The 17,675-nt window shown below is 43.8% G+C and overlaps 1 protein-coding gene across 1 annotated transcript; it reads left to right on the forward strand.

Moving 5' to 3' along the window:
- Positions 1-13,492: 13,492 nt before the first annotated feature.
- Positions 13,493-17,669, forward strand: LOC120709149 (RNA polymerase II subunit 5-mediating protein homolog). The gene is made up of 11 exons (XM_039994689.1): positions 13,493-14,097; positions 14,412-14,471; positions 14,566-14,733; positions 15,263-15,323; positions 15,816-16,165; positions 16,247-16,312; positions 16,429-16,459; positions 16,671-16,762; positions 17,043-17,099; positions 17,177-17,254; positions 17,357-17,669. The coding sequence occupies exons 1-11, from the start codon at positions 13,894-13,896 to the stop codon at positions 17,429-17,431; spliced, it is 1,242 nt and encodes a 413-aa protein (XP_039850623.1). The 5' UTR covers positions 13,493-13,893; the 3' UTR covers positions 17,432-17,669.
- Positions 17,670-17,675: the final 6 nt, after the last annotated feature.

A 17,675-nucleotide genomic window follows, 5' to 3' on the forward strand; every position in this document is an offset into this window, starting at 1 on the left:
AACTCAAACACTAACCTAGCAGTTTGCTCCACTCTAAAACTTAGCCACAATAGTGAGGAACTGAGCACATAACCTTTATAATTATAACAAAAGGAAATAGTGAAGAAGGAGCGACTTGCTTGTTTTCATCTAGGTGGAGCACACTTGTTAAGCAGCTCAAGAAGTGCTCCTGCATTTTCCCTCAACAACACAAGTAGCTCAAAAAATGTGCCAACAGCAAAGGTACTGCACAAAAATACAAAAGTCAAGCAAATAGCACAAAATATAAAAAAGGGTCAGTTAAAAATTTCGGGAACCCCTTACAGTAAGTTTTGATATCTTCAGCGTATTTTTCACCCTTCAACATTATTCAATGAGATGCTAGAATTGGAAGGACAAAAGGATAACACTGTTATGAGTAACCTCATCACCCCCATTCCCTTGGCAAGCATTTGCACTTACCAAGCATCGTGACCCTTTAGGCGAATTAAACAGGTGTCAGAAAACACAGGCCAGGCAAGTTTCTCAGGTTGTTAATGTATATTTTGCTCGTCATCATTGCTGCAACATTTTTCTACATATGAAAGCGCCAGACCTACTCGGAAGAGTAGACTATCTACGTCGTCAATTTTTTTTTACTCCGCTCGATCTCGGCTGTGTTTAGATCCGTAAAATGGTGGTAAAAAGGGTCACATCGGACACTGTAGTACCACAGCCGGGTGGCGGAATGCACCCGCCTAAGCCCAGAGGGTGAGTACTCGGGGGTTAGCTAGGACTAGTTCGATCTCGCTCAAGAAAACGATGAACACGGCCGGTTTAGAGTGGTTCAGGCCGCCGGAGCGTAATACCCTACGTCCACTGTGTGCTGTATTGCTTGAGTCTGGGTGAGCTCGGAGAGAGCTTGGTCTCTGTGTGTGCTCCCGAGAGCTTTTTCTGTGCAGCGAGCGCCTCCCTTTTATATCTCAAGGGAGGCGCGTACATGGCCGTTGGGTCCCCGACAGGTGGGCCCCAAACGATGTAGTATAAGATAACGTACTGTTCATATATTATGGCGTTGCAGGTCAAGGAGATCTCATCCCCGGATTTCCCTGGTTTGTCCGTGGGAATCTTTCGACCGGCATGCTTTGCCCTGTCTTGTCGAAACGGCGCCAGGGTGTAGCGTGTGGCGTTGCATGCAGCGTAGCTGAACGGTCGTGTAGCTTGCGGCGTATGCGGCATGATGGAAAGTGATGTGCCGTTGTATCCATTTAATATGGCAGACGGGCTCTGCGCGGATGCGGCGCAGGCGGCTGCACTGTGTACCTCGATAATATGCGGTCTACAGTGAGACCTGACAAAGGCTGCCCCACGTGCCGCGGCGGCAGAACGCGCCTCAACCACCCACATTAAATGCGGTGGGTGGGCGAGCCTTCCATTGGAAGGCCCGCGCCCGCGCCTGCGGGACACGTGGAGCCTCCGGACCCCCTCCCGGCGGTATGCTGGCTCTACGCGCGTGGGAGGTCTGGACAGACGCGGGGAGGTCCCGGACACCTATGGGGGGTCCGAGCCCTCGGTCGTTGGCTCGGAGCTTCCCCTCCTCAGGGACACGTGGCGTCACTGGACCCATCCCAGAGCTGGGAGCGGGTCCAGGGCCGTTGGCCCGGTGAGGTAGGAGCCTGACCGTGGGGCCCGGCAGCTCCGCCCCTTATGGGGTAGTCGCGGATGACTATGTGTGACGGCCCAGGTTTTTAAATAGCCAATTCAGGGTAATTAGCACCAAATCATGCATCATTAAATAGAAAACCTTGAATTAATGCATGTGTATGCATGAATGTTTATGTGTATGTGTGTTTATGTGTATATGAAATTTTGCACATAAAATGATAGGTCAAATGAACCATAGTATTCGAGGTTTTAAACAATCTTTCAAATTTTAAACAAATATGTTTTGAAAATAATTTCTAAAATATAGCTAAAATGAATTTTTGTCCAAAACCAAAGTTGTAGTTTTTCAAAATACGAACAACTTTCATGTTCAAAGTTTTTCGAGTCGCCACACAAAAATGGGAGAAAATTTTGAATTTTGAAGCGTATAGGACCTTTTCAGATGCACTCAAGTTTCAAATTTTATCTTTCAAAAGAAGCCTCAAATGAACTTTTTTCTGAAACAAAAGTTGTAGATCTCGAAATTTTGAGCAAGTTTGGTATTCAAAAGTTTTTCATTTGAGGCCATGTAGAAGGAGAAAAACTGAATTTACAAACTGAACTTTGGAACTTCGAGTTATTTACGAGTCTGCCCTCACCATCATCTCCTCCTCCCTGCGTCGCCTGCCTACGGCGGCACTGTACGCCGCCGGCACGCCGTCTGCGCCACGCGTCGCACCTCATCCGAAACTGCCATCCCTGCCCCCGGTTTTGCCCCACACCGACATCCCTGGCACCTTCCGCGCTCGCCACGTGCCCCCGCGAGTGCTCTGCTCGACACGCCGCCAACGCCGTCGCCGTCTCGACGTCGGTGCCAAGCCAGGCGGCGCCAAGACGGTGCAGCTCTCTGCCGCTCAATACGTCTATGAAGCCGATTTCGCTTTCTCCTTCCCTCGCTCCTGTAACGGCCCGGGTTTTTAAATAGCCAATTTAGGGTAATTAGAACCAAATCATGCATCATATGCTTGAATTGCAGGAAAAGGATCTTTTTGTAAATGTAAAAGGTTCTATGTGTAATTATGATTTTATGCAAGGTCCTTTATATAGTTATTTGTGTTTATAGCTTTTATGGAGGGTGTTTGTGCAAAATTTCAGTGCATTTAATGCATGGTAGTCATTTTTGCTTGTAAGTCTACATTTGAAGTGATTTTGCATTGAAAAAGACAAATTTCCTGGAATTCAAAATCCTCTCCATGTTTTCAAATTTAGCTCTTGAATATTTGATCAAATAAATTTTTGCTCAACATCAATGTTGTAGATCTTGAAAAATGGAATAACTTTCATGTTGGGCACTTTTTCATTTGAGACCTATATTAAAAGTTATCACTGGTTTACATTCAGGTCCTTGGAATTTTCTGAAATTGCGTTTAGGTCCCTGTCTTCCTCCCCTGTCTGTCTCTCTCTGCTCTCTCTCACCGCCGACAGCGCCACGCCGCCCGCCGCCGCGCTGGGTCGCCCCCGGCCAAGTTCAACTTTGCCTCCGCTTCACGTGGCGCCTTCACAAGCTCCTGGAACCACTGCCCCCGCGCGCTGGTGCCTCCTCCCTTCGCCACGCCCCCGCTGAAGCTTCGCGCGGCCGCCACCGCGACGCCACCGTGGCGAGCCCGCTGCAGCACCAAGGACCCCCAATTCGCGCGCGATTCGGAACCCTGAGCATCGTAGCCTTCTTTTCCCCTCACTTGTTTGGCCTCTCGCCGCTCCGGAAGCCCAAAACAGCGCCGCCGTCCGCTCAAACCCCGGCAGCTCGACCTCGCCATCGAACCCACCTCTCAGCAGCTCCTCTGCCCACGCTGACACCGCATTCAGCACCTCTTGAGCCTCGCACATCTCCCTGGCCTCTTCTCGTCGCCGATTGTCCACCAAAACCCCTCGCCGTAGAGCTCCGCCGCCGTGCCGAGCTCCGCCGCCGCCTGCTCATCGTGGAGCTCATAGCCCCGGTCTTCCACCATTCAACCCGACCCCTCCATTAGCTTCGCATCGATCTCAGGCAGCTCACTCATCCCTCCCCTTCGCCCATAACCCGTCAGAGCAACCTCACCGACGATTTCCCTTCGCCGCCGCCGCACCTCGCCGCGGGGAACCTCCAATCCGCCCACCCCGAGCCCCAAGAAGACGACCAAAAGGTTCGCAAGGGCCTCCTCTTTCTTTTGCCTAACCTCCCCCTCGCTCCCAGGGCCGGACCTCGCCGGTTTTGGCCGGTCAACCGTCGCCCTTCTCTCTGACCCAGCCAAGGGCCTTCGTTTTTGAATTCGAAGAAGCCCAGGGGGCTGTCTGCAAACCCAAGACACATATGAATAGTGCCTTCAGGGACTTGTTTGTTAGGATTTGCTGTAAACTTTGAAATTCAGTATAAATTCGTGGAAAATTCGTAAAATAGCAAATCTGGATGTTTTGGAATCCTCTTGAAGAGCTCTATGCAGTAGAACCATAATATGTTAGGCTTTAGTTGCAAGTTTTTGCTGTAGATTTTGTTTTGTGTTACTAGGTGTATAAATACTAGTTATTTAATCTTTTTCTTATCTGATGCTTGAAAGCTGATATTGCTCTGAAATTTTGGTGGTAGTTTACTCTTGTTACACTAGCTTTTCTATAAAAATTTCATGATCATTTCTTTGTTGTAGCTATTTATTTGATTGAATCCTTGTTTAGTATACTTTATTTATGATAAAAATTTCCTGTTCTTGTTAAATCCTGAAAATATTCCTGAGTGTTCTTCTGGAGTATATTAGCTTGTCCAGGAAGTTTGAGCCTTAGTTCATGGCTAGATCAGGGGATAAAAATAAATCTTTCTAATCTGTTGTTTGTTTTATTTATTTTCTCAGAGTTATTTCGGTGTAGATAAAATCATGAAAAATTCACAGTAGATAAATCATCCCTGTGTAGATCTCCTGTTAAATTTTGAGCTTCTGTTTTGATCTATTTTGATCTGTATAATTCAAGCTTGTACTAGGTGTTGCCTGCATAAATGATTTATTGTGATTAAATGGTTACATGTCTTTATATAATTTTTGTAGGGTAGATTACTTTGTTCATGTTCTGTTTAGTGTAATTTTGGTAGATTTTATTACTATTTGTACTCTGAGTTATTATTTTATTTACAAACCATGATTTAATCGTAGAGGAAATCACCACCACTCATTTTATGAAGTTAGTTAACTTCTTTTGTGCTGTTGATCATGATGCCCTGTGTAGTAAATTTGTTATTTAACTACTCTATAAACGATTGCCCATGTTTGTTTATAATGTTGTTCTTGCATTGCATATAGACACGACTGTCTTATCGGACGGGACGTACGAGCTGATTCCGGAATCTGACGGAGGTGATCTAGAAGCTCAAGTAAACACTGCGGAACTAACTGAAGCCCCGAACCAAAGTTCGGAAGAGCCTAGCGCTGAAATAGTTAGCAACTACCGAGAAGGCAAGCCCCGGACATAACCTAAACTTCAAATTAATATCATTTACTGTATTACTTACCTGTGCATTTACAGTTCTTAGGTTTTGGATTGAAACCCTAGATGCATGATCCTAGGAACCTATGTACTGAACACTAGACTTGAGTTCGAGTAATTGCTAAGCTTATAGGAACGGTAAAAGTCGAGTGATTGTCTGTCACTCGCGAGCTTTATAGGAATTGCCTGTTTACTTTCTGTTATCAATATAAGGACGACGGACGGGGTTGTGTTCGATATCATGACCTTATGTGAGACCCCGTCTGTGTTGATAAACTTGCTAAGGTCGCGGTGTGTGGTAGCGTTGGTTAAGTTTTTGAACGTACTAGCCACATGCCATAAATATGGTACGCGGTAAGCCTAGTAACCGATTGGACCGGGGAGTGGATATACCTGACACTCTCTCTCTTAGAGATAGGTTTTATTTTATGTTGCGCAACACTACGACTTCTAGGGACAAGGGTGGACCGGGCACGGGTGGACCTTGGAGCCCTGTAGTCGGGGAGAGTGTTCCTATCCACGAGCCGGAAAGAAAGGCAAACAGTTGTTTGGAAATGACCCGACGGTATTCCAAACGTGTGTGTTGGGTTTTCCTTGCAAGGTTGAATTTCGATTCAGAATCGTCCGCCTCTCACGATGAAATGAGACTGCTTGATCTCTTTGCCACACAGAGTAATAAGAGTAACAATATTTTTATTAATCTTGATGTTTGCTTAGAAATTTTTTTCCCACCATGATTGGATAGTAGATGCTTACATAGAATGGTTAATCAACTAGAATCTTGAAGCTAAAACTTGAAAGTAAGGACATACTCTTTATTGCATTTCAGCAAAAAGGAAAACCAGAGCCTCACAAAGCCTTGCATGGTCTAGTTAAAGTGGGCTGCTTAGACCCGTTGTCGGTTAAGTCTTGCTGAGTATTAGAATACTCAGCCTTGCTGTTGAAACCCCTTTTTCAGGTATGACTTTTGAGGATCAGATCGCTAGCGTGACCTATCCTTGCTCATTGCCTCCTGGCTGGTCCGTAGAATGGGATACGTCTTCGGCCGGCAATGACTATGACGAGTGATACCAGGCTTGGGCTAGCTTGGTATACTTTTGCGACGTGTTGTAGTCATCGTGTTTCATCTTCCGCTGTTTAAACTCTGAACTTATACTCATAGCTTGTATAACTGTTTTATTTAAGTCGGCCTTGTAATAATGTTTTTAACTGGTTTGTAATCATTACTATGCCTGTGTTGTAAAAATTATGGTTGTAATATCTCTGGACTCGCCTTCGTGCGGGGTATGCTTGTTCGATCCGAGAATCGGTTGTTGTATCGGGACGTTACCCGACAGACCAAAAATTGTTCCGTTTGAAGTGCGTTTAAGCTAATGTTGCCTTTATGGTGATGGTTTACGCACTTGAGCCGGGATAATTTAGGCGGTTCTGCCACAGCTCCCTCACTCCCCAGAACCCCAAGCCGAGGCTCCCTGCTCAGAAACGCCGCCTGCCGGCCGCCATGGCCGTCGGCCCCGCCTGAGCTTCGTGGAGCTCCCCTCTGCGGTGCCCTTCTTCCAAAACCGAGCGTACCACCACCTCCCTCACCTTCCACTGATCCTCATAGGCCCATCCTCGCTCGCTCTCGCCCACCGGAAACCTGCCGCCGCTATCAATCGCCGCCATGAGCGCCGCAGCCCACGGCCTCCACGCGGAGACCCCTCCTCCGCCCTCCCTCGGCTCCAACCGACCTCGGGAACGGCTTCACCTCGCCCCAACGGAGCTCCCAAGCCCAGCCACCTCCACCCATGGCCACCGGAGCGCCGCCGCGCCGGAGCAAACCGCCACCGTCCGCCCCTCTCCGTGGAGCCACCGCTGCAGGCCACCATCTCGAGCCCCAAGACCTTCTAGAGGTAGTCCTCGGTCCCCTCTCGCTTTTCCCCAGCGGGGCCCCCACCGCCGGTGCCTCTCCTCACCGGATTTTGGCGCGCCCTCCCTCCTCTGTTCTCCAACCGGCCAGGGACTCACGCTGAGAAGAAAACAGAAATCCAGGGGTCCAAGTGTAAAAACGACAGGAACTATAGAACTCAAAAGCTGCGAACTTTGAAAATACCTAGAAATTCATAGAAAAATCATAAAAATACAAATCCAAATGTTTTGGAAACCTTGCAACAAAATATACAACTTTTGTTACATATACTTTTGCATTTGACCAATAGTTTTATCTCTATATTAAATATTAGTTTTATCCACATTTGTATGTATCTCAAGTTCTACCCACGATCTTTAGCTGATTTTCGGACAATGTGCTACACCCTAGATGAATAGCTTACTTTAAAAATTTTAGGACATTTTGACAAATCTAGCTATGGGTTTTTATTAGATCTTGTTCTAGGCTAGTAATAAATGCTGTATTTTGCTCTTGATGCTCTACTTGGTATTTTCAAATAAAATTTTTCCAGTACGCTTTAGATACTAAATGTACAATATGGTAAAAGTTTAGGAGCCATCACAACTCTCTAGCTTTGATTTTGATTTATATCCATGGTTAATAGTGCTATCTCATGATAAATGGTTCTGGTACTTGGAAAATTACGAAACTTTTACCAGTTGCTATATTTGAGTAGATAAACCTACAGGAAAAATTTGAAGGTCAAATACCTAGATGAAGCAGCAGGTGCAGGCCTAGCACTCTGTTTGTATGCACGCTTTGGTGAAGGGATGGATAGTAGAAGCTAGTTAGTCTCTTTGGTAGCAATACTTGTGCGTGTTTGATTCTGTGGAATTCCTAGAAAAATATTGGTAATTCTAAAATCACAAAACCATCTGTCATAGCTTTGTATCGTTATTCCTTAATTTATGCATGTATAGTTTCTCATGAAAGGTTTGTCCTTTTGTTTGTGGTTTATCTGTGTGATGAATAAATTGTTAAATAAATGGTTAATTCTCTGTTGCTTGAAGTCCTGTGAGATCAATCATGTTAGCTCCCTTGAAGCATAATCTATCAAAATATCATCAGCTTTTGTCATGACTTTATATGATAACGTTGTACAGATAAAATCTGCTTGACTCATGGAATAACTTTTAACTGATAGTGTTCACTAAATAGTAGTTGAGTTTTTATTTTATTTTATTTATTTTATTTCATTCACCAATAGTTCATAAAATGCCAACATTTAACAAAGCCAATTCTGTGTGTCTACTTAGATCTGTATCGAAGAGGGAAAATATTTGTAGTATGTTTAGGCAAGGCCAAATGCTCTTAGTTGTATTTAAATTGTTATTACCTCCTCAATTTACCTCATATCCAAAGTTAGCTGATGCTCCAGCCTCCAGGTGGGATGTGCATGTGCCTAATTAATCTGCACTAAATAATTGTGCCACTAAGATGTTGAAATCATTTCTTGTAGTCCACATGCCACGCTGTGCTACCTATTTTTGTGTAATTAGCTTGTTTGCATACTCGACAGTCCGGTCAAAAATCTTAAATTGTTTCGCTCACTTGCATCGCTTGTGCATTCATGTAGAAATCGTAGCAAGGACGTCGTCTATAAATTTGGTCATGAAGCTAGGAGCTAGCGAAGCAAGCCGAGGAAGGAACTTGTGAAGATCCGGCCCAAGGCCGAGAGAAATACTAACCCCACTCAGCAAAAAGGCAAGCCCTGGTGCATCAATTCCAGTATTTTAAATGCTATTCAAATTATGTCCTATGATGTATCTGTGCATTTACGTTTACAGGAGTTGACTGGAACCTTAGATGCATAATCCTAGGTACCCAGGTACTGATTACTAGAAGTTAAGTGCAAGTAGATGCCCTGCTAATTAGGACCGGTAAAAGTCGAGTGGTTTCCTGCCGCTCGCGAGATGATAGGTTCTCTATTACATACTGCAGAATATAAGGTCTACGAGCGAGGTCAGGGTACTATGTTTTTGGATGAGACCCCGTCTGTTTAGTGCAGAAAATGCTAAGGCCGCAGTGTGTGGTAGTGGTGGTTAAGCGTTTGAACGTACTAGACACATGCCGAGAATATGGTAATCGGTAAGTTTAAGTACTGGATTGAACCGAGGCCGGAACATACCTTCCCATTGTCTTGAATTTGGTCTCATCTGGGATGACGGGTGCAGAGCCGGGCTCTGTAGTCGAGGGCGGTGGGCCTGTTCCGTGAAGCGGGAATTGAAGGGAAAAGTTGCACGTGTGACTCTGGGAGTAACCACGTGACGTGTGTTTAGGTCTGCCTGGCCAGGTTAACAAAATCGGTTCGAATCGTTCCACCGCTCACGGACAATGAGACTGCTTAACCCTTTTGCCACATAGAATAAGAAGTGAAAGATGATGATGATGATGAATTTGGCTGGTTGGATGATAAAAGATAATTGTTTTCACCATGTATGCTATTGGATAGATGCTCACCTAAAATGGCTAATTGAACTAGAACCTGAAAGCTAAAACCTGCAATTAAGGATCTACTCTTACTGTTTTTCGGTAAACCAAACCCCTCAAGCCAAAAGTCTTGCATGTCTAGATAAAGGGCTAAGTATACCCTTAGTCGGGTAAGCCTTGCTGAGTATTATTATACTCAGCCTTGCTTGTGGCTTTGTTTTTCAGGTGGTACATCTGAGATTATGGTGGATGACGTCATGTACGGGCTTCATCATGACGTCTTGTTTCGTCGCTAGACTATCGTTCGTTTTCCGTCACTCTTGAACTCTGTTGTACTTTTATAAATTCAAACTCGATTTGTAATAATAATTCAGTTTCATACTCTGTATTGTAAAATTTGCGGAATGTTGCATTCTCTGGACTGCTTTGTCGATCCTGTTTCAAGTGGTTTAATCGGGATTTTACCCGATAGTACTGCCGGATTACTCCATTTTAAGTGTGTATTAACCCTAGTTACCATTTCGGTGATGGTTAGCGCACTTAAACCGGATTAATTTAGGCGGGGCTGCCACATTATGCGAGTCCTGCCTTGCTGCAGTAGAAGTGGGTATCCCTGCTATAGGGTACCGACACTGATAATGTCAGAACTCCATCTGAGCATCACTGCCAGCAATATGCCACCTTGCCAGCCTCCTTATTTTGACTTCTTTGTATGAACACCAGGAAAGAAGACAGGGAGTTGTCAAGCTACACCAACAAAAGTACATATTTGATCAGGTTCGTTGCACTAATTTATTTAACTGAAATTTCTGTTGCGCTAATTTATTTAACTGAATATGTGATCATTTGTAATATATGGGCCAGGGTATCTGTTTCATGGAGGCCGTGGTGATCAGTTGCACCCTCGCCGACGTGAACTACCTCGAGCACCTGCTGGTCATCTGTTCACCTTCACAGGCAAACAAGAATCTAGATTCGTTCTGTAGGTTTGTCGGATCCCCATCTGGTGAGTCTAGATTTTGCTGATCCTAGACACGTCTCTTCCTTATCTTCTTGATTATGTTTACTCTTAAAGACATGATACTAGATTCAGAAATTGATGTCTGCAAGATCTGCATCCGATTCGCTGCTGCCATCATGTCACTTGCACTCATCTGTTAACATGTTACCTGCTGATTTCATGCTCAGTTGTTACTCATGAGAGTTCTATTTACCTGACATGTGCTCCCCAAAAGGATAAGCAAAATAGATTTAGCTATTCTAGCACAAGTGCACACAATTTGTCTATGTACACTTATTTGGCTAAGACTTTTTCAATTAAAAACTTGCAGGACACCTATGCTTATTTTGGAATCATGTTGTGCCCCTTGCAGGACACCTATAAGCAGATTCTGTTAAATTTCAAGTAGTCATTTGCATATTTTTCATTTGTACAAGCTCTTTCTTAGGCTGTATGACTGACAATTACTATCTCAGTATATTGACAATAACTACACTGCTTAGCATTTTGTACTGTCTGTAAACTTTTTTTCATAACCAAGTACCAAAAGCGTTTTCCCCCAATATCTGAAATGGAGTTGGGTCATCCAACATAAATTATGAATAGCTATCCATATGCAGTTGGGGGAAAAAAAAGGAGGCAACTTTGCTCTGTGAAGGCCTCTTAAAGAAAGTGGTACAAGTTTTGTTCATATCTAGGCTTAATAAAAATGTGCACTTATTTTCTATTTCACAACTCAAAAGTAAAGTTTTATCATGTATAGCGAAAACCAGCTTGCAAACTTTTAACAGCAAAATTGTTACGTCACATGTTATTAGAACAGTTCTTCCTAGCTTTGAATTCTGCATTGATTGCTCAGGATCATGGGTTATAAGAAGAACCCATCCTGGTTTCTTACCTAGGGGCATGCATCACTCTATTCTGAACCTAAAATCCCAATAACAGTATCTCTTGTTGCGCTTGCAATATTATATACAAAAACTAAACTCAGTCTGGTTCAACAAGGCTTTTTGACTGATTCTACAGGAAAGGTGGCTCATCACCAAACAAGTAAATTCTATTTCTGATTGCTTCTAAATGCAGAGCTCCATAATATATAGAAAGAATGAGTCCAATTCAGAAGGTTGATTAATTTTGCTCTAATAATTTTGTTTGACAATCATTAAGAGTTTGCTGTGCATGCACTTCATATGTCCTATACACATTTAGTGAATTTCTTAAACCCGTGTCTCTGTGCTTATTATTTTATCTGCTCAACCATTGCAGGTCTCCAAGCAATTTTCCCTCATCTGGCTGTTGGATTTGACAACCCTCGACACATCGGATATGGTTAGCAGCATGCTATATCCTTTGCATACAAGGGTGGTTTACTTTTGATTTAAGGACTTCTACTACGACGAATATCTTCAGTTTACTTTTTTTCCTCATTCTATTTCTGGTATTTGTTAAATTGCATAGTTGAGAAATTTTCCATCTGTTCATTCTTTCTGAATTGGAACACAATGCTTCTTAGCTCCATAATTAACATACTTTTTGATGCCCCCACATAATTACTCTAAGGCATGTCTTTCCACAGTCATCTTTAGCTGTACTGACCACCTCCTGTGCATGGGCGCTACCACCAGCCACCCATCTGAAGCCCTTCTTCATCCTCCTGTCCCAGCACCTCTTTTGTCCGTCCTTCACCAGTCCCCACCAAGGTCTCTAGCTGCCACTTTTATATATTTTCTATATCGCCAAGACTTCCACAGTCAAGTCCATGCTAGAACCAGGCATCAGCTATAAGAATTCGATCTGCGCCGCCACAGGTCCATCCATCAGCTACAATTAGCTGAACAGAATGTGAATGCAAAGAAGGTGTAGCTGCCGCAAATTTCTTCCAATGGTCCTCTTGTCTTGTCAGCTCCATTATGGACACGAAGAAACAAGGTAGCTACTGCCAGGTTCATACATGAACCATGCCACACCTATGGTCTGTGCTCCCATTTTCCCCTCTCTTTCTCTCCCCAATTGAATCCCAACTTCTCCTCATGGTATTTAAAGGGACACACATTTAATATGATTTTTTTGTTAGAGGTTACTCATTGTATTCAGAGATATCTTTGTATTTAACTTTTTGGTAAAGCAATAATGAGGGTACATTTTGTTTCTTAAAAGTTTGACTGCATGTATATTGACTCATTTCAGCAAAAAGTGCTTCTCACTGACAATTTTTTCCCCCGCAGCAAAGAATGACGTCTTCGTCTGCTGGTTGCCTAAATAAACTGCCAACTATCTTATAAGCTCGAACGGCGTAGTGCTTTGCAATCACCAACTTTCACATTGTAGAATTCCTGTGGAATCCTGTGACTATCAACAGCCCATGTATTTGTGCTATCTTTTGTAATGATCATCAGTGGGCAAAGCAACGTTGCTATTAGTTTCCTTATTTGTTGTATTATCCAGGCGTCTGTTGTACTGAACTTTGTATTTTGTTGTATGTAAATATATTATCTTCTTAAGCACTGAAGTTGTGCAACATACAAAAGATAGCTACCCCTTTTTCAGGAGCCCGCCTGTTGGATGTGCTTGTCTGCCGAACTTTATATGTAGTTGTATCTAAATATATTATCTGCTTGTTTGCTGCTGTACTTATACAACAAACTGATACACCTCGGCCAGCACCGCGCGTGATGGCGCGCGTTCTCCACTAGTAAAGAGAAACAATGACACAAGAACTCACAGAATGTAGTAAACCAATGTTCAATGTACCATTACAAAATGCTAATTTCCAATAAGATTTTCTATTTCTTATAATTGAAGCAAGGGGAATCTCTTAAGCATTTTATTCTCGGTAGCCACACAACTAATAAAGCCAATCAAACTCACATACTACAGGGCAGCTTAATCTTTTTTTTTTTGAGGGAAACTGAATCAGCGCAAGTTGACCCATTTGGGCGGGCCATCGAGACGTTACTGGGCCGAAGAAATCTCATTTCATTGGGCCGCACGTTCATGTTGGTTTCGGTTGAGCCATAGGCGGAGTCCAACAGGTCACCACTACCCCCACCGGCGCCGCACTTGCAGCCGCCGCCCGCCGCCTCCCCCGTTCCTCCTCCTCGAGGTTTGCTCTCCGCCCCCGCCGCGTCGGCGCATCCACTCCCAACCTCCATCGACGACGCTGAGGCGTCCTCCTCGCGGGCCGCTCGATTCATCGCCTTCCTTCCTTATCGCTGGCCTCGGCCTTCCTCTCTGCCGAGAAGGTGGGAGAAGCGACCCGCGCAGGCGCTCGGTCCAGAAGCCGGGGCCACGACGCAGAGGCGAGCGCGACGGCCGGCGAGACGGTGCCGAGGGTCGCGAGGCCGCCGCCGCACTGAGTTTGCTAAACCCGGCTACAGCGTGGGGGTTTTTGGTCGGGAGGTGGAGAAGCGGAGGTGAGGTTATGGCTGCGCCGAAGAAGGGGACGGCGACGCCGCTGGGCGCCGTATTCTCGCCGGAGGAGACCAAGAGGGCCGTGGCGAGGGTGTCCGAGTCCATCGCGGACCGCCGCGCCGAGCTCGGGCGCCTCCAGGGCTTCGTCGCCGACAACGCCGCCCTCGTCTCCCTTGTCAACAGGCTTCCCGATGAACTCTCACACGAAATCATGGTCTTTCCTTTTCTCTGGAATTCTAAAACAGTAGATATCGTGTCTTCCTCTGGAGATAAATTTGATAGCTTACCTGCTAGCATGAATCTGTTTATTTTGATGAGATGAACTAGTAACTGTGACTAGTAATTTTCCCCTTCCAATTGTCCACTGTTTAGCATTGTGCGAATTGCTATAAATAATGAATAATAAGTTGAATTGGACTAAATTTTCAACCTCCGTATGTGGATGTAATGGATAGTTGCTCTTAGTCTCACCATGTGTGCTTTATATATTTGCAACAATTTTTTTTATAAAAGAACTATGTATTCTAGGTTCCCTTTGGTGGTGCCGCATTTTTCCCTGGGCGTTTGATCCACACAAATGAACTCTTGGTATGGTTTCCATTGTGGAACAGTTTTGGTTTTCAGTATACACAGGCCTGTCAACCATTCAACCTATATGCTCACTATTTGCATTATGCCTTAGGTACTTCTAGGAGAGGGGTACTATGCTGAGAGGTCTGCTAAGCAGACAACTGATATTTTGCATAGGAGGGGGGTGGAGTTGGAAGCTCAAGTGGAAGCAATGAAGGCAACTATCTCTGACCTTGAAACTGAGGCAAAATTCTTTGAGTCAACTGCAGCCGAGGCTTCTGTAAGGCTCCTTTCTCATTGTCATGTAATATATGGGCAATGGTTGACTTGTGTTTTACTTATTGAAGGTGACCATAGTATTAGTCTCCTTTTAGGCCCCTGGGAAGTGGAGAAGAATTAAAAATGGTTAATTAATTACTCCAACAGGCTTTCATTGACATGTAGACCCATCGATTGCAGTTATTGTGTCTTGGAGTGCAGAAAAACCTCCACCATAGCCTTCTTTTAGAATTTTGAAATACGGATGATGCTTGTCAGTTCTTAATAGGCTAAATCGCACCATGGAAAATGCTATACTGCTTACAGATGCTTAATACAAGCGATGATCTGAAATATAGTGTTTTAGGGACTTATGGTACAACAGTATAGCCTTGTAAACCTGATACAAACGGAGCTACTTTTATCCTTGTCCATTTCACTCCATTTTGTCTTAACATAAGTCAAAACTGTTGCCATCTTGGTGTTCAGTCTTCATTCTTTGTGTGCACAATTACAATGAATTTGATGCTTAATTATGTTGATGTGGGCAGGAGGGTCTAGTTGAAATCAGGGAAGAGTATGATGAAGACACAGCGAGTAATTCATCAAAAGGTAACTATCTGGACTTTCTTATCTAATGGCAATTATGTGTGCACAATTACTTATCTAATGGCAATAAACTAATATGCTTACTTCTGAGTCTTTACAATTTGTTTTGCCTCCTTACGAGTTCTTATTATTAATATATTGAGATCTTATTATTAATGTATTCCAAAGATATATCCTTGCTATCTTTTAAATCCTCCTAACATGGTCGAACATTCCTGTTCAGTAATTCTGAGTTCGCCAAGTTTTAAGTTATCTTGCCGCAAGTTGATCTGTCCCTATTTCATCGTGCAAGCAAATGATGGGTTTAAGGGTGTATATTTTACTTTTCTATATATGTTTAGGCATAACATGATGACATGTTGTCTGGTTTATTATTATCCTTCTCGATTGTACAAAGATGGCAGTTAACTTTTGGCGCTTATATGCATAGCAATGAAATTTATTCTTTTGCTTCGACTTGACTGTTTTAGTTTTTTTTCTACTTGTCTACTTCAGATGCTTCAGTTGCTATAGGGGGCATGTCAGATAAAGATAAGGAACATGCTCGGATAATGGCAAGGTTAGATGAACTAGAAATGGAAGAAAGGGAAGCTGGAAGTGCTTCTGAAGAAGAAGATGACGGGGTTGCTGGAACAAGTGAGGATGGTGAGGAAAATGAGGAATCTGGAAATGCTTTAAGTGATGGCAATGAGCACCAGAGTTCCAGTTTTGGCACTTCATTTTCTAGAAATGGTGGCGATGATGACGACGATGAAGACGACGGGGGTGCTGGTACAAGTGAGGATGATGAGGAATCTGGAAATGATTTAAATGATGGCAATGATAGGAGTCAGGGGAATATCCTGGTACATGTTTTTAAACAGATCTGACTTATGATACATTGGTGCATATGCTGGAATTATTTATTTTGATCCCCTGACTAATAGCTGAAGAGTGCACTAAAGAAGCCTGGAGGCATCTCTCATACACCATCAGCCCACACATCTAATCCAGTATTTCCTGGCCAAACTTCTATCCTTCTTTGCAGACCTTCTGCATTCATGAACAGCTTATTAATTTGTATATCTTCCTTCAGTCCTGACATTGCATTTTTTCCCCTCATTTGCAGGTAACAAATTCTGAAGTCCGGGTTCGTAAAGGTTAGTTCTGCTCTATGGTTTGATGCAACTTGTAATAGCATATTACAACTGACTTTTTTTTTAAACGGAAGTACAAGTGACACCTAGTTCATGTATTGTGGCTGGAGATGGAACTGAACTTGATTCTCTTGGCACTTTATCTGCCTGTTATGTGTGTGTTGAATTATGTGCCATGCTGATTCTTGTGTTACCCCACATGTTCTACTTGCAGCTGTTTCTTTTGAAGACGACAAACATGTAGTTGGTTCGTCAAAGTCTCCTTCCTTGCCACTGGATCCACCTTACCCTGCTCCAGGGCTCAAGGTACTGCCTGTTTTACTCCTTGCATAACTTCTGCATGCATTCCTTTGCCTGCATAAATCTCAGTGAGAATTCCTTCCAACTTAGCCTGCTCCAGGGTTCAAGGTTCTTCCTGTTTTTACTCCTTGCATAACTTCTGCATGTATTCCTTTGCCTGCATAAATCTCTCAGCGAGAATTTCTTAAGTGGACCTGTACACTGACATTATGGAACATGCAAACATGTACCACAGTTTACTGTTACCCCCATGTTTTAACCATTTTTTCCTAATATATATTTGCAGGGTTCTTCAGACCCACCTCCATCTCGTGAGAGAAAGATAATATCAAGTGGGCGACAGGTTTGTCCTCTGTCAGATGTACTTCATCATCTGAACTTGCACCTGAGCTTTAGTTTGTTGACTTGTTCACCTTGCAGGCCTTCACAGGATCCATTATTGAACGTGATGACAATCTTTTACCCATTCAACCTCCAGGCGGCAGTTCTTTTGCGAAAGTAAGTTGTTTTCTGTTTCTTCTTCTTATTTAGAGTCTCTTGCTGTCGCTGTAGAAATCCGCATTGATCTGTTCTCTTACTATTTTCATGAATGTTTGGCAGCCTGGTACCTCTGCTTCTTCAAGGCCCATGTCTAGATTTAAGATGCAGATGCAGATGCAGAAAGGAGAGCGGTGATTCTCCACACCAGGATGGATCTTTGTGGCCGGTACCTGCATCTGGGACAATCACGATAAGCCGTATTGTCAATACTGTACGCTCTACGCACGAAATTTATCTGATCAATATTCATCAACACTGTATCCACTTGCTGAGCACCTGGGAAGGAAACATGTTTTTGTGGTTCTTATTGTGGAGTGCACGTTCAGTGAAACTGTTTGTGGATACATGGCATGTTCAGTTAAGTTGTCGGTGATGCTTC

Source organism: Panicum virgatum, chromosome 5K, assembly GCF_016808335.1.
Source record: "Panicum virgatum strain AP13 chromosome 5K, P.virgatum_v5, whole genome shotgun sequence".
Classification (NCBI taxonomy): domain Eukaryota; kingdom Viridiplantae; phylum Streptophyta; class Magnoliopsida; order Poales; family Poaceae; genus Panicum; species Panicum virgatum.

Excerpts from the sequence above, each read along its gene's own strand:
- LOC120709149 (XM_039994689.1), top strand. The coding sequence starts at position 13,894 with ATGGCTGCGCCGAAGAAGGGGACGGCGACGCCGCTGGGCGCCGTATTC. Across the intron at positions 14,098-14,411 it reads AACTCTCACACGAAATCATG|GTTCCCTTTGGTGGTGCCGC; the intron begins GTCTTTCCTTTT and ends TATGTATTCTAG. Across the intron at positions 15,324-15,815 it reads AGCGAGTAATTCATCAAAAG|ATGCTTCAGTTGCTATAGGG; the intron begins GTAACTATCTGG and ends TGTCTACTTCAG.